We start from the raw sequence: 17,410 nt of genomic DNA, 5'->3' as shown, positions 1-17,410 counted from the left end.
TGCTTTTTTCCAGTAATTTTAGATCCAAAGTAGTCTGATCTTTCTGCTCAGTTTCGTAGCAGAGCCTTTTCTGATTTTAGTAGGACTCACCTCTGAAGGTGGCTGTGATGCCTCCCAGTGGCAGCGTTAATCCCTGATCTTTCCCTGTCTGGCTGTTAGGATGTCCCCTTTCCTTGTCTGCCACATCTCTGACGGAAAAGAATGTAAATTCAGGAGTTGGCCCTCAGTCCACCATGGTGAGTTCTTCAGGTGCATCTTGGTCTGCTCTGCAGTTTCTTTGCGTTCTCGTGTCCTCTACATAGACCTTCTGGGGCTTGTTCACTCTTCAACACAGTTCTCTGGGCTGGTTTGCCCTTCCCTTCGGTGCACAGTGCTGGGAGCCATCAATGCCAGAGTGCAATCCATGCTCCTTTCTTCTCTGGACTTCTTCAGTGGCCTCCTGCCTCCTTTTCAGCCACTCTCATGCCTCACAGCCTAAACAGAAACATAAATGAACATAAAACTTCAATTACTTAGCCTTTGAGCTTTTCCCTGCAGAGCTTCCTTCCTTTAGGGTCTATAGCACGTCTTCCCTCAGCCTAGCCAAGGCTAGTCTGAGACTCCATTCCAGGTGTATATGTCCCTCGACGACTCCTCCCTTCCGGTCTTCTTGACTTGTGATCCTTTGAGCAGGCCACAGATGTTTTTCACTGGCTTCCTCAGTAGTCTCAATACCTACCAATCAGCCCACTGTTGGGCACCTGGTGCTCTGGAGCTCTCTAATTCTGCTGCCTCCCCCCGCTAGTAACAGTAAGTCCCCTCTTCACCATGACACTAATCAAGAACTCTTTAGCCAGCACTCAGATCTGAGAAAACCTCTCTCTCTCACAGATAGAGTTCATCCTTTCAAGCAGCATCCATTTCAAGGCTTTTCACTGGATGGTCTCAGAGCCTTTCTGAATTGTAGACCGTTTAGAACCCAGGACTGAAATGTAATGCTACTTCTTATCCCTCAGGTATCTGACGCTGAATATGGTCTGTAAAATCTCTCTAATGCTGATAAAAACTGGATCCAACAGACCCAAGTGATATATCTCCTGAATTTCATAGTTTTCATAGTTTCATAGTTGCATTCACAAGATTGAGCAGAAATTTGCATGTGTGGCATGTTAAAGCCCAGTCCAGGTTGCACCACTGGACTTCAAGGCAATCCCCACACCTGATGAGTTTAAAGTCAGGTGGCCAGGTAGCCTTCGCATGTGACCGGCAGGCATAGGCAGTGGAAGAAAATACTATTCGGGGGGGGGGGGGGCTGACCCCTGCCCCTACCTCCCACAGGGCTGTTGCAGGGCTGGTGCTTACTGGTGCTGTATGTGACAGCAGAGGAGCATGTGGCAGGGGCACTGCGGCGGTGGGGCGTGGCAGTGGAGCCGCGCAGAGCTGAGCACGTAGGGCGCTGGCCAGGCTTCATGCTGAGCGGTGCCAGGTGCTGCAGGATGGCGGCAGTGTGGTGCTGGTGCTGTTGCTGGCTGCTGTGATATTGGTTTGGGGGGCTAAGCCCCATTAGCCTTGGCCTTCTGCCACCTACGCTGACAGGGCTGGGTGGAGAAAGCCAATGTTACAAACTCAGCACCTGTCGACCCCTATGTGAGGCAGCCCCAGCCCAGCACCTCTGACCCCATATGCAGGACAGCCCCTGCAGGGCTGCCGCATGCACCTGTGGGCAGGAGTTTTCCCTGCCTGACGCCTCTCAATTCATGTATAGGGTAGCCTGTGCAGGGCTGTTAAGGGCTCCACACACACCATGGAAAGCGAGTCAGCAGGGACCAGTCTCCAATGCTAAGCTCCTTGCACACAACTGGGATCTAGCAAATTTCATCTGCAGTTCCAGTGCACATGTGGCACGGCAGGAGGCACAACTGTTGGGATTGGAATTGGATCCTATTGTGCCATTAAGTGAATATCTGCCAGGGACCTTGGAAGTGCTCTGTTGTTTTTCACTGTTATCAAACCTGCGATTGTGAGGCAAGTGGAAGTCTCCTTAGTGCTATGAAATAATTCACTGAGCAGCACTGGATGTAACAACTTTGTTTTTAAGCCTCACATTTAGCTATGGTTAGCGTAGTACTTCAGGCAAAAAGACTGGTCAATTAACCAATTCAGTTTCGGTATCTCATATCATTTTTAGAGTTACAAATTTTAGCTACCTTGTACCCTATGCAAAACAATATAGATTCAATACGTTTCTGATGTACAATGCTGAAATTCTGCTCCATTGTTGCAGGGAGTCAGAGCATTGGTGGTAGCATATTCTATATGCTGTATATATGGTGATACAGCAGCAAATCAATACATTTTTTAGTAATATGTCTGCTCACAGATGTAGTTGGGGCCTATGTTTTGTGTTCTTTGGTGCCCTGTGGTCACTGTATGTGTGAGAGCTCCTATCTTTAAATATAATTTTAATAATCTTCCAGCTATTTCAGGGTCCATTCTTCCTATTGAATATTATGGAATAAGTGACCATATCCTCCCTAAAACTGAGTCAGTGATGTTCAGCATGCATCACAAATTAAGCATAAATGACCCAAATCCTAGTTGCTCAAAATATGTGTTTGGTGATGCTTAAGTTGTATCATCGAGAAACTGAGAATTCAAGAGAAACTTCCTGCCTGAATTCTGCATTAGAATGAGGTGTTAACCAAGTCCTTTGAAGGATCTGCAAATGAAAGTGCAAAGCCTTGTACAGAGAATCCCTCAGGTAAAAAAGAGGTATGTTAACATCTTAAATATTTATTTCCTTTCACTTTCTATTTATTTTCTTTCTTAGCCCGGAGTGAAAAATTCACTTAATATGCCCATTATTGAGGTAGAGTCATTGACAGACAACAAACAAGCACTAAGAGGACTGGTAGACTTCTCACACTAACTAGTACTCACCAATTTCAGTTCATCTGGAATAAATCTATGAAAACTTTACTAACTTACACTTTGAGACAATTTACATTATTGATTTCTTATCTTTAGTTATACTAATAAAAGTGAATACTATTAGGAACGAAAAATGAAGGGCTTCCATAAATCTGATTATCTGACTGGCTCTTTATTTACTGTGTGCTCTCTATACTCCTTGTTGTATACCATAATTCTTCTTCTTTTTTTTTTTTAAACAACCACAGTGCTTAGCACTATATATCCCCACTGTCAAGAGTGAACATGCAGATCAGGAACATTATTTTTATTCTTTATAAATCATAAACTAAAATATTAAATGGTCCAAGCAGAAACAACTTATTTTTATAGATTTATTTTGAGCGATCTGTAATAAAGGTTTGACATTTGGGGGGCAAATTTACAGGGATGGAAACTTGGTTATGTTTTTGGGTTTTTTTGTTTTTGTTTTTTTTTAACTATTACTGTTACTACTAAAGTTCTGTAATGACAACATGGGTGCAGATTTTATCCCTGGTCCCTCTGTAGTATGCAAATTATCATCAGACATGTAATGAATTAAACAACACAGGTGATATGGCATAAAACCTGTAAAACAGTATGCTATTGTCTTTCCTTCTCAAGTAGGACTGTTAACAAATGCTGTTGGCTTAGAAAACAAGGGAAAGTCAATTAGAACCCCCAGAACTCTTAACAATGAGCTCCCTTGGCTAATGTTACTGGTCCAAGAGGAGATAAGCTATATAATTTTACAGGAAACAACCCATTGAATCCTTTAGCAAACACAGCTTGGCAATCTATCTTCAATTCAAAATAATGAGGTGGCAGGAGTGCAATGGAGAAACAGGTCTTCAAAAACATCACGTAAGGGAATCCAGCTGTGCTTGTATGGTCTCCAGCTATTTAAGGAACAAAAAGGGGAAAAAAGAATTTGTATAAAATATTGTTTAGAAACATGCAAACAGAAGAGAAATAACACTGTCTGCAACCATACATATTAAATCTATTCGTGTTGCAATACAAAAAATCCACCACTCATGAATATTTGTTTTTACATGAAGCTATTAGAATTCATTGCAGCAATTTAAATATTCAGATTTTAAAGAAACAGTTGTCTAAATACTCCTTTTTTTTAATAGGCACAGCTGTTTTGCTGTGAATTTCCAATGCATAATAACATGGTAAAAAAATAACAGAGTTCATTCTTACTGGATTATGAGCCTAGTATTTGGAATGACAACAAAACACATTCAAGGAGTTCCTTACTGTTCGTCCTTAGCCCCCGCCCCCCTTGTTACATTATCAAGTATATTTTAAGAGTGACCAAATGTACACTGACATATATACAAATGCATCTGAACATTGTACACACATACTCTTTTTCAAAATGCTTTCGATGAGTTCTAACAAACCCAGTGGTTTTAATTAAAGCAGGTTCCCTTTTCTTTCAGATTTGATTCACATAGGCAATGCTTCCTACTGAGAAGCAGAAGGTGTTTACAAGGAAAGTTTAGTGCTAGCAAGTTCCTAGTAATAGAGGAAAACAGGGATGCAAGCGTATTTAATAAGACAATTTACAAGTGTGAAATAAAAGTGAATACAATATATTACAAAATTGTAACCATAAAGTCAACAGACCTTGTTATAGAACTCGTACAGCTCTTGGTGACTGAACTCCACAAACACTTTCTTCAGGTTCTGTGAAGGAAAAGGGAGGGAAAGCAGGACATTAGCATATGCAATACAGTTCTTTTTATTGGTTGATCTCTATGTATGCCTTAATTTTAATGTCTGATTTGTTTAACGTTCACTGTTGGTTTGTACAGTACCTGTTCTGATCATTCCAACTGTTCATCACAACATCCCTGGTATACACCCAGTGTACTTTAATGACCAACTTAAAAGTCTACAACTACAGCTGGTTTTCTGGAAATGATCCACAAACCATAATAAAATACATGATAAGAGGAGAATGATTTCATTATCTTATTATTTTTAAGCCACAGATAAAATATGAAGATGCTATTTCATTTTTCTCAGCAGTCCATATGACCTCTAGTAAATGCCATTATGCAGAGACAAAGGAAGCAGTGCATTTGATTAAAGTTACATAGCTACTAATGCAGTACACCAGCACAGAACTAATACCCTCCATACATTAATCTAACAGTCATGATCTTAACATGCTGAGATTGCTAGAGTCATTTATGCACAGACTCAGCCCAAGTTCACAATTAGCGCAACAGCTTCAAAGTAATGCTTAAACACTAAAAAGTAAAACAACATACTTGGTGGAAACTACTGTGGCTAAAACAGATGTTAAGTAATAATCTTCTGCATGCATGGGCCTATGTTTGTCGGGAAGAGGGTTAAACTGAAAAATTCTATCCTGCTTTATATGAAACAGGTAGTTTAAAGCTTGCCACTGATTTCAAAGTATTATTGATCTGTCAAAAGTATTTCAAATTGATGCAATATTATTTTAGAGTTTCAAAGAAAGAGAGCAGGAAGTGGTATGAAGAATTACAACATTTCTCTGCCCAGTACCCATTACTATTTTTATTACTGCACCACAAACAAGCATTCAAAATCCATGTGCTGAGAACTGCGCAACCCTGAAGGAGAAAAAAAAAAAACCAGCTGCCGCCCTGAGGAGTTTACATATAGATTTAGACAAAAGGCAAACAAATGGCAGTGGAAGTCAAGTATAACAACTTTGGGGGCACAACCTGCTTTTTTCAAGTAAATAGAAAATAATAGTGAATTTCTACACATCATCTGAAATTTCTCCTAACAAAACTGTTGAACATTGAAAAGAATGAAACGGAAGGAAATGTACAGAGAATTAAATATCAAAAAAGCATGTGATCATTTGCTTTTCTACAGGTTCCATACCTTCATAAGTTTATTTCCCATTTTTTTCTCCTGGCACGCCTTATAACTTTGTTATTTTCTTTTCACTGAATTTATAATTTATTACTTCATACACTATTTGCCAGTTTTAGACTTTTCAAGTCTGGTCAATGTTCTCAATAATAAAATAGCACTTCCAAAAAACATCTACCAAGGTTCTGTGAAAACCTAGTCAAGTATCTTGTCTATAAACACACTTTGCACCAATTTAACTTTGTCAGTTTAGAAAATTATTTAGTTAAATTGGTACCGACTCCTTGGTATATGCTAATGGATCAAGACAAGAATGCCATATATCAGTTTAGAGTGAATTGGTAAGGAAACTTTGGATGTAAACAAAGTTATGGGAAATACACTGTTCTTAGTTTAATTAGTATAAGTCTTGATTCATAACCATTTATACTGCTGTGAGCTGATCCAATGGATTCAAAGTAGCTGGAGCAACCTTGCCTAATAATCACTGCTCAAATCAGATATTAAAGAGCCATAAAATTTCTGGGGCCAGCCTGTCTGGTGCAATGCCTCCTTCTGCCTTTGCAGAGAAAAGGCATCTTTCCAACAATTTCAGGAAGGTTACAAAGACCCAGAAAGGGACCAGTAATTTGTATGAGACACAGGTCTTTCCCATGTGGGACTGAACAATGCAATTCTGGGAATAGGATGGTGAATAAAACAAACTAGAACAGTACTTCTTTTGCCATGATTCCAATTGAATCTCTCTAAAAAAGCAAAATAAACTAACAGGAAAAGTAAAAGCAAAAATAAACTAACAGGAAAAGTAAAAGCATTTGTAAAAAATTATCAGCTAAAAAAACCAAGAAATTGCAAACAAGTGGTTTCTTCAGCAAAGGGGAGAAAAACATTATGAAGAAAAGAATCTATTGTACCAGCCTGCAGGGTTAGTATTTTCAGTTTCAGGGCTTTTATTTATTTATTTTAATGACTGTAATAGACACAAGGAAAAGTGAAGGGTCAAAGTGAAAGTAATCGAGTATCCTACTTTAAATTTATCACTTTAAATAAAAGTCTGGTCCAGCTTGGGTAAATAGCAATCAAGATTTGACATTTTAGGAGATTGTTCCTATGTAGCCAAGCTAAGATCAGCTTCACGTTATACAGTTGAACTAAAGATTTTCTTTAATACTCTTCTTTAAGCATCCATGTTAATAAAGCTACAGTTAAGATACAAAACAATGAAAAAATTGCAAGGTGGTCCCATGGATGCCTTATTTTTTTATTTACACTACAACAAAGCCAATATGTGTCTGTTAACAGACGGTGACCTATTTCTCATTAGTATGTAATATTTATAGTTTGGCAATGCTCAGGTAGCTTAAACAAAACTTGGGTTCCACTGTGCTGGGCACTGTATAAATATCTAGAGAAACTTGAAGGGCTTACAAAACAATAAAGAAGGTTTGTAGTCTAAGACATGTAATGAACTTGAGTTTAAAGGCAGAAGTGTAAGGCCATCAGTACAACAGAATCCCTCAATCTCATTGGGTACCTGGACTACTACTCCACTGAAACACACTTCTGTGTGTGCATGCTGGGGGGAAAGCACTTGCATAGATCACACATCATCTTAACAGAAGAGCACAGAACGATTAGACAACAGCATGCAAATATAGCACCAGCAAAACCTGGAACATTGCAACATCTTATTTTAGGGGTGCACTGAAAGAGATTTTGGTGGCCCACAGCCAATATTAAGGAGGCATACGTGCTGATATTGATCTGATTTCCAATACAGCTGTGTGCAGCTGGTAAGTCTGTTGTGGTAGGTGAGGGGGGAAGGAAGGGGCACAGGGGGATCAGATCAACTCCTCCTGCAGTGAGGGAGGGAGGGGGCAGGGGTAGGTGCTGCCCAGCCAGGGCAGGTATGGGACAGAGCTGCTGCTCGTTGGGGGGAGGGGAAGGGTTCCTGCTGCTGCTTGCAACCGGGGAGGGCACAGGGGGAGGGGCATGTGCATCCCGATCTGTGGGGGGGGCAGGGGGGCAGAAGCTGCAGGCTGGAGCTGGAGCTGCGCTGGGCTCTTCTTGGTGGGGGCGCTAGGTGGGGGGCTGCAGCCACCCTTAATTTTGCCATAGGCCCCCTGTAGTGTCACTCCCAGCACCACTACTGCCAGCCAAAGTCCCAATTTAACCCCCCGCCTCCACCCACACACTGGGAAGAGCTGGGCCTGTACTGAGTCAGTGGTGGCGGCACTGGGACGTGTGCTACAGGGGGCTACAATGAAATCTGGGGTGGCTGCAGTCCCCTCCGTAGCCCCCCTGCCGAGAAGAGCCAGGCACAGCCCTGGCTCCAGTCTGCAGCCTGGCTGCCCTGCGCAGATCCAGGGACACAAGCTCTCTTTCCCTGGTGCCCTCCTGGGGTGCGCACAGTGGCGGGAGCTGCTCCCCCCCATGAGCCGCAGCTCCGTCCCACTCCTGCCCCAGCTGGGTAGCGCCTGCCCCTGACCCCTCCCTCCATCACCATGAGGGGCGATGATCTGCCCCCCCACACCCCTTCCCTCCCCCCTCCCCTTCCACCACAACAGACTTACCAGCTGCATACAGCTAAACTCTGCTCCTCACTGCCTGGTGCTGCACTGTCGCTGCATGATTGCACAGGCATTTATCAGCCAAATTATCAGCCACTTCAGGCTGATTTCCAATACAGACCATTTTCTTTATATCTTGTACTGATCCAAGGGGTCTGGCAGCCATTTCATGGTCAGAGTGCAGCACCCCACCACCCCCAAAGCCTCCTATTGGCCGAGGGAGCCCAGTGGCCCTGTCCCTCACCGCTGACTGGCTACAAGGGCTGTCTGCCATGCGGCCCCATCCCCCACTGCTAATTGGAGAGGGGCAGGTCCATATGACAGACAGCCCTCACAGCCAAATCAGTGGCGAGGGGCAAGGGTAGGGGCATCTTGCCGGCATCCCTTAGAGCAAGGAGCCCTCCCTCCCCTCTTTGCTACCTCAGTGGGCTGCTGCAGCACCCTGAAGACTGCTGGCTCCCTCTAAGGAGCCAGTATTTTATTTTCAGTGATTTTCTTTCCCTCCCCCTTTGCAGATTTTGTGGGCATTGCCTGCTTTCATAGGCACTGCTAGATTTCACAAAATCTCCAAAATTTCAATTTTGTTAGGTCCCTACTTATTACCTGAAGTGTTTCAAGCAAAAAGCAACAGGTAACATGGTTATAACTATGTAATTAGAAGTTTCTGAACAGGTACCATCACAAAGTACCACCACAACCAATGCCTAAGATGGTAAGTCAATGCCATGGCAGGTTTCCAGAAAAGATCACAGTCTGTTATGATTATTATTCATTTGGTTATGGTTATTATTCATTATGGTTATTATTCATTTATTATCCATATTCTGTGAGAATACAATGCATATTTAGGGACAAGTCCAATTAAACTAATAACTAGGTTTGAGAACTAGGTTACAAAACCAACTGTCTGATAGCCTAGTGGCATTCATAGCAGGGACAAGCTGCACCATGCCCTGTGCCCCCGGGGCTAAGTTTGTTCCCACACCCCCCAGTCCCTGCTGCAGCAGTCCTGGAAGCCAGGGCTATTCCTAGGGGGGGAAGGCAAATCAGGACAATTGCCCCGGGCCCCACACTTTGGGGGCACCACAGAATTGGGTGGAGTGGCTGCGGTGACTCCATGCTGCTGCTGGCTTCCCATTTGGCCACTTGGCACCCCGCCCCCCACTGCTGAATCTGCTGCTGGCTTCCTTGTGTCCAGAGGCAGGGCCTTGCACAGGCTGATTTGCCTCAGGCCTTGCACCCTGCTCGGGTCATCTCTGCCAGAAGCAGCCAACGCCAGCTGCCTGCACCATGGCATTGCGCAGCCCTGGGGGGACAAGTGGAGCCTCGGGGGGCTTGGGGCACAGCACAGCCCAGCAGCTGCAGGCACCTGATGTTGGCTGCTCCTAGGGCCACTGCAGCAGGGGATAGCATAAGGATGGACAAGCTGCGCTGTGCCCTGCATCCCCCAAGGCTTCACTTGTTTCCACTCACCTCAGCCCCTGCTGCAGCGGCCCTGGGAATGGCAGACCCCAACTGTGGAGGGAACTGTAAATCAGTGGGTGAAGGGTGGGCAGTTGTGGTTCTTGCTGCTACATGCACCCTAGTTGGGCCACAGGCTGGGGAGCTGTGCTGGGGTCTTCTCAGAGGGCACGTGCCCCCGGATCTGTGCACTGAACAAGAGCAGACTGCCACCCACCCTGAGCACCAGATCCAAAGGCAGCGCCTGCCCCCCCCCAATCACTGGCACAGGAATGTACTACTATTTTCCCTGATTTAAACTGATTTTTTTTTCTTCCTTTTATGCCGATTTCAACCTGGTTTTTATGCTTGGAAAACCCAGAAAAATTACTGGATTTTATTTTGAAAATAAAAACTGAAAACATGGAACATAAAACATGGAAAATAAAAACTGAAAACATGGAATGATAAGGCACTGGGTAATATGCTCATTTTGGCTGGTGTGACTACAGAGGTTTGCTTGCTGCACTCTGGACTAAATTAAATTTTGATTGAGTTCAGAGTGCTTATTATCCCTAACAAAAATGAAACAATATATTTACAACTTTTTAGGGCTGTGCAAATCAAAGGTTCTGTATCAGCCCCAGAACATTCTTATTGCTGAACTGACTTCCCGTGAGAAACACATCCTTAAGTTTCAAGAATGTGTGAATTAACACTCTGAGTCACCTAACATTACTATATATGTTTTAAGTGCTTAAATTAAACTTTGATGTCATTTGCCTTTCTTCATGTCATTTGATAGAATCTGGTTTCATTTTGCCTGTCCTCTCATCTCAGTCATGTGTCAGTTTATAAATGTATACTCCCTTGAGAAATTTTGGACAAAACTAATAAGTATAATTGATTAGGACTGTCCCCCAATTTTTTTTTATCTTCCCCTTTACTCTAAAGTCTCACTTTCATAATAATTGCATTCTCTCCCAACTCTCACATAGTTGTTCTAAGGCTAAATCTCTTTGTGTGGGAGGCGAAGGGAGGGAGGATGAATTCTTCCTGTTCCCAATCAACATTAATACACGGCTTTGCTCCAGCAGTTCAATAAAATGACCACTGCTGCTAAACAAACATTTAGCTTATACTCAGTGACAGAGAATTGTTATGTCCTTTAGCCCTATATAACTGTTTCAGCAAAGAAATACAAGCAACAAAAACTTCAACACAACATGTAAAGCTTAGTGCCTCCAGGTTTTGTTGTTTTGTCACAACAATATGAAAATAAATCTGTTTAAAAAGTTGACAAGTGACTTGATTAGAATTGAAAAGAAAAGAAAAACATTTTAAAAATATCTTCTGCTCTAAGTATTTGCTTGAAAACAGTTTTAGTCTAAACACATGGATGTCAAAAGCATTAGTGCTAATGATAGTTGCCTGGGACCTTACATATTCACCAAACCCTTTATACACGCAGCTATCCCCACTTACCAAACCAGGCACTGAGAGGATATAAATAAAGTGTGAATGTCTGGGTTTAAAGTTAACTTGATGCTAAAAACCCTGACATGACTGTGATAGTTCTGTGAGCAGGAATCCCTCAGAACCTCAGTCACTGACCTGAATAGTGAAACCCCAATGCTGCCATACAGTGTATTTCCAGAATCCCTGAATCAACTCCATCCATCAGGTTCCTTTTGTCTTGCCTAATTTTTCACGTATGATATCAGGGAAAGTAAATTACCAATGACTTGATATCAGTCAAAGATCAGATTCCTGCTAGAATTAGGAAAGACTTATACAATCCAATGAACTACCAACTTATATTGCTACTGACTTTATTTCTTCCAAGGTCCTGGAGCATCTTACTCTTCCATGCCCGTCTCCAGAGGTGGATGATACTGTGTTGAGCAAGCTAGATTTCTCTGAAGCCATTGCACTTACAACCAAGGTCTAGCACTGAGCAAAAAACTCAAGGCTGGAGTGGTGCTTCTGAATTTGACTGTAGCTTATGATACAGTCTGGCATCTTGGTTTCTCTCTCTCTCTGGCACCATAGTTTTTCTCAAGTAATTAAGAGTTCTTTTAAAACGGTTGGCTAACGCTACTGAACTGTTCCTTCACAACAGGCAGTTTGGGCCATACATAGGGGCAAAATATTATTTTGAACTTCCCTCCCCAAAATCAGCCTGCCAAAGTTGGGGTTCATCTGTTAAATGGGAAAGCTGTTATCTTCACTGGAAAAGAAGCACACCTGGAAGAACTGCATGTCATGAAGCTGCCAAGATAGCTGCCACTTGATGGGCTCAGGAAGCTGAAGGGGCACAGTCCTGTGTTAATCCTCTCGAAACTATGGTTATTAGCTGAGCACAGTAGCTTGTGCCTTAAAGAGCAAGTGAACCGCTATCAGTATCTTGAACTACTACTTGAATTTCCTGGTGTGGCAGGAAGTTCCTGCCGTCTCTCCTAGATCGTCTCCTGGGATGCCACAGCCCGGGGACACAGAAAGTTCCTAGAGGGACTTACTCTGTCCCACAGTTAACCCCGACTCTGGAAGAACCTTTTTTTGTTGTCTTACATTCTGCCTTTCAAAACCAAGTTGCACTTTTTTATTTTGGGTGTGATGTGAGAAAATACAATACATGGAAAAGAAAAATTGCCTCCACTCAGACCTGCATGCTTGCAATATTATTTCATCTTTGCTAAAAATGCACTCACATTTTTATCCACTCACAAAAGTTCATTCACACAGATGACATTTGCTTCAGCAACCATGCTCAGACATTTTATGACCCAGAGAAATGCTTCCCAAACCTTTTCTCAGCGTGACCCCATTTCCTCACTCCCAACTTGCAGCCCCCCACCCCTCCCCAGGTGCCTCTCACTCCTGACCCACAGCTCTCCCCAGGGGCCCCAGGGCTAAGGCCTGCAGCCTCCTGCACCCCACCCCCCCAGCAACTCCTGAGCCCTGGCTGCTGCTGAGGCCAGAGCACAGAGCCTGACTCCCTCCCCCGCCCCCTCCCCTGTGGCCAAAGCAGAGCTCATATGGGGGGGAAGATGCTGGTGACTCGCTGTGGGCTTGGGCCTCCCCATCCCATTGTCCTTCTCTGCTGCCCAGCAGGTGGGAGGACCTGGAGCAGGAGAGTGACCCCATTCACAGATGTTGTGACCCCATTTGGGGTCATGACCTAGGAACCGCTGACCTGAATGGCAACATGGACAATCTGGTCAAATACTATAGCAACTGGCGACTTCCACACACTGTGACCAAAACAGCAACAAGTATACTCTATCTTCAAAAACCTCTCTCTACCCAAGAACTGAATGCATCATTTAAGAGACATGAGCTGGAGCTGGTATGACCCTGGACTGGACTCCAACCTTTCAGAAGCAAAGTAACAAAATGCTAAAATCAGCACATGTAATACCGGTAATCTGTAGAGTAAATTAGCTGGCTCAACTGGGGTGTCACTGTACACCTTCTTAAATAGCATTCACTATTTGCTATTCAACTACAGACTACTGAGTCCCAGGCAGGTGCCACTCAACACAAACACCAGTTATACACACAAGCTAGTTAGTGCCCAAATATGCTCACCCATGTGTTCATAAACCTTGGGGCTCCCCCTTTCACCATGGTGTTTAGCAACATAGCACCCCTAAACATAAATTATTAATATGCGACAATGATGGAGAAAATCCATGCCGATTCTGAGCTGCCAGCCATTGTATATGAAGATCTTTCAGCCTCCTGCAGCACGTTTGACTATCACATAAAGACACTCTCTGGGGTCCAATACACTGCCCTGGGACATGTCTCTGGAAATATGTGGGAGGGGCCTTCATCAGTGATAATAACTAAGCTTCTAATCACTGACTTAAACATTTGTCCTCTTGGTTTTGACCTACCATGCTACATATGGGCCCTGCAGAATTGGTCCTGGACCAGTCAAGGTTGCTGTGCAGCCAACCTTCACAGATGGGAACAGCATGAAAACCCAAACTGCAGCTGTGGCCAAACACAGACAATAATAAACATTATTACAAAAGCCCTCTGTCCAGACTTAATAGTGACCTAATGACACCAACAACAGCCAATGAAGAACATGCTGCATAGAATAGCAAGATATAGAAAGAAAGAGAAAGACAGAGAGAGAAATCGCAAAGCTACAACTACTTTTTCGAAGAGATCCACTAACTTAGGAAATTAATGCCAACTTCTTCAAAGCAAACAGATGGAGGGACAGGTTGGCTTGTATTTATAAGTGTCCACTGATGACAGGGATGCTATATAAATTTTTAATTCATGTGGAACATTCAGTTTATTCAGTTGTAATTTGCTAATAGCAACTAAATAGAGCCAACACAAATTCAATATACTGCTAATTTTTAATGTGGTCTTAATCCAGTTCAGAATTATATACGTTTAATATATTAACTTTTTGGTCACCTTTCAAGTTCCACCATATTCCAATAAAAACCTATTCAAATATCTAATGTACAGAGTGCAGATAAATAAATGGGGATATTTAGAGCCAAATTCAGATACATTTTAAAGTACTTAAACTAGTATTTTAGGAACCTAGATTTCCATTCAACATATGCTTATATCAATACAGATTTTTATTATATCCCTACACCTTGCATTTTATCATGCATCTTACAGTTCACTGAGTCTAAATGAGTTGTAGGCGATTCTACACTGATCTTGAAGACTCAGAGAAGAGAACTGTGACACAGCAAGAGAAGCTGAGGGTTCAAAACAAAGTATGCTAAGGGAAGCTAACTCCTGCTTTCACCTCTTTCGGAGTATAAGTCATATCAATTAAGACTCCCTTCATGCATCAATACATGGGTATTACGCAAGTCAAAAGGAATCAGCTGACCATAAGGGAGATCAGTTGGATGTAAGATTTCTAAATTATACCACCTGACACATCATTACAAAATTTGACCTTTACTCCTCTTCCTTTTCCCAATCTTACATTTCCTTGTGAAAATGAATGATGATTGTCATAGAAAATCCATATCTTACTGACCAAGTCATATATATTAATGTTGTACCCAGACTTTTTAGGTCCTAACATGTGAATACTATAAAAGAGAACCTCAAATGTGAAATTAAGAGATTTTTCTTATAAAAAATAACCATATCTATTTAAGGTGTAGTTTGTAAGTATGTAATGTTTCTATATTTTTAAGGTATGCTCTCATTCAGACAAATCCCTACTTAAAGTAGAATTTATTGTAGTCTTTAAGAAAGGCCAGAATCAGCTGTATTAAATCCTGCCTCTCAGATCCTCTGCAATACATTATTAGTAATTACTCCATAAGAATTTCTTGGGTTGACCTCTATGCTTCTCTGACACTTTTCAGAAAACAAGTGTGTTTGAATATATATGGGTCTGAGCCTTTAAAAATGATATGGGGAGTAGATGACTGGCCTTGATCAATTATATTATGATAAAAGTGCTTTGTCTTCACTAAGAATGTATACAGAAATAGCTATATTAACCTGGCCATCCCTTTTTGACAATGAAAACATAGCCTAGAGCCCTAGAAGATGCAGAAATCAAAAGCTGCAGCATTGCTGTACCTATGCAAAAGCAGACTTATGTGATTTGTTTTTGTAAAAATACACCTAAAAATAAACAAATGGCCTGCTTTGCCAAATAGCTAATGAAGTTAATCCCTAGATATTATGAACTGACATAATTTTCACAGGTCAAGCATCTTGCTGCCCTTCCTTCTCCAATGGCTAGAAAAAAAGTCTACCGAAACTTCTTGCGAGTAGTCAAGGATCTTTCCCCTCATTTTGAACAGTGCACACCAACATTCACAACACGGCAGTCATTAGCTGCAAAATGAAGTGTGTAAGTGTACAGATTTTAAGGCCCCATAGAGAAAAGCTTAGTTGTGGTTGCCAGATATAATTATATAAAAGAACAAATGTCTTTAATAATCACTACTACCCCATGAGGCCAACTGCCAGTTCAACATTATATGGTCTGGGACCCTACTATCCTACTGTCCAAATCCAGTTTACTTTGGAGTCACCCTTGATTGAATCCTCTCTACAAAGGATACATCATGAAGACAAAAGCAAAGGTGAGCACTCGTAACAACATACTGCATAAGCTCAGCAACTCAAAATGGGGAGCTAGCCCCTCAATCATCCAAACCACTGCTCTGGCTGTCGGCTTCTCCTATGCTCAGTATGCATGTCCTTTATGGGAGAGATCTGTATGTGCTAAACACTTTAGCCAATTCTGTATGATAGCTGCCGATACATCACAGGATGTCTGAAGCCTGCCAGCCTAAACATCATATATCTGTTGGCTAGAATCATTCTGCCTGACATCAGGGGCAAGCAGGATAGAAAGATCGAGACAAACTGAACATGTGAGACACCCTCTGTACAACCATTTCGCAGCACACAAATGTCTAAAGTCAGGCAGGAGCTTCCTCAACAGCAACCAACTTTTTGATGCCACACCTGAGGCTACACAACTACAGATGTGGTACGAGAGGCTAAAGAAAATACCAGACCGCAAAAAACAGACATTCCAGTGGCTGAGTCTTTACCACCAGGGGCTGACGAACCATGGCAAAGGTGGCGATGTCTCAACCACCTATGTACTTAAATTGGCATACCAAGGATCTAATGAAGAAGTGGTGTTATAACATTGGTTCAACAACCTGTGAGTGTAGCACAGAGCTTCAGACTATGCAACACCTCCTGCCTGAAGGCATGGTACGATGAAAGTTCTTGCGAAATGTAATAAATAAGCACAAGCATGTGCAACAAAATGGGCAAATATGATGTAGACTACAACCCCTTCCTAATACAGTAGTTACTAAAGTTCCTTGATCAGCCTCAGGAACATGGGTTTTAAAGCAACAATTTTCATGCACTGTTTCCTTATTTTGCAAATTATAGCTTATTCCCATTACTGTACTAAGTTTTTTGAAGAATGAAACTCATCAGTAATTTAAAGATGTATTCCTCTTCCTACCAAAATGTATAGTTACCAGGTGCAGTAAAAGAAACCCTAGCAAGGCATTCACAACTTAATCACTCCGTATTGCTTACACACTGTGTAGACTGAAAAAATAAGTATATAAAATCTATTTTCTCTTTTCTTAGTCAGGATTTTTCTACTTCAGTCACTAAGACAGTTTATTCATCAGCAAAAATTATTTTATTTCTGAACTTTTTTTATTCATCGGTAGAATTATTCACAATTCTTAATGCAAGAAATTAAGACCATTATAAATCTAGGTTTATATTTAAGCTGTTTCCATTTTGTGCTGGCAGAGCAATCTTCAAAAAATCAAGGAAGACCATATGCACACTTAAATGAGTGTTTAAATTAAAGTTTAGTTACAATGTAAGCATGTTAGCTGTAGTAATCTGAAGCCAGTTTCCTTTCAAATAAAAACGATGAAGAAACTCAACATTTCACTTATATTTCTGAAGCAAAGGCCCCCCCCCACATGTTATATCCATTACTCAATTACCTGGTTAACTGCACAATTAAATTTAGGGTGGCTACACATTCAATTTAACTCTGGTGCCTTAAAAAGGTC

At 42.0% G+C, this 17,410-nt stretch overlaps 1 protein-coding gene across 3 annotated transcripts in view; it reads right to left on the bottom strand.

Annotated features, from left to right (window-relative positions):
* Positions 1–3,270: 3,270 nt before the first annotated feature.
* The window catches only part of COMMD10 (COMM domain containing 10), a 207,789-nt gene continuing 193,649 nt past the window's right edge, over positions 3,271–17,410 (bottom strand). For all 3 annotated transcript variants that reach the window (XR_016441230.1, XM_090038419.1, XM_090038418.1), the window contains 2 exons: positions 4,570–4,629; positions 3,271–3,830 (listed from right to left, as the gene is read on the bottom strand). Coding sequence is in view for 2 of the 3 variants with exons in the window: in XM_090038419.1 (XP_089894545.1) it covers positions 3,792–3,830; positions 4,570–4,629 (99 nt within the window). In the remaining variant the exon portion in view is untranslated. The remainder of the gene's footprint in view (positions 3,831–4,569; positions 4,630–17,410) is intronic.

This window comes from Crocodylus siamensis, chromosome 3 (genome assembly GCF_052110815.1).
Source record: "Crocodylus siamensis isolate JL-2025a chromosome 3, ASM5211081v1, whole genome shotgun sequence".
In the NCBI taxonomy this organism is placed as follows: Eukaryota; Metazoa; Chordata; order Crocodylia; family Crocodylidae; genus Crocodylus; species Crocodylus siamensis.
This window is presented reverse-complemented; position numbering and strand designations above follow the sequence as displayed.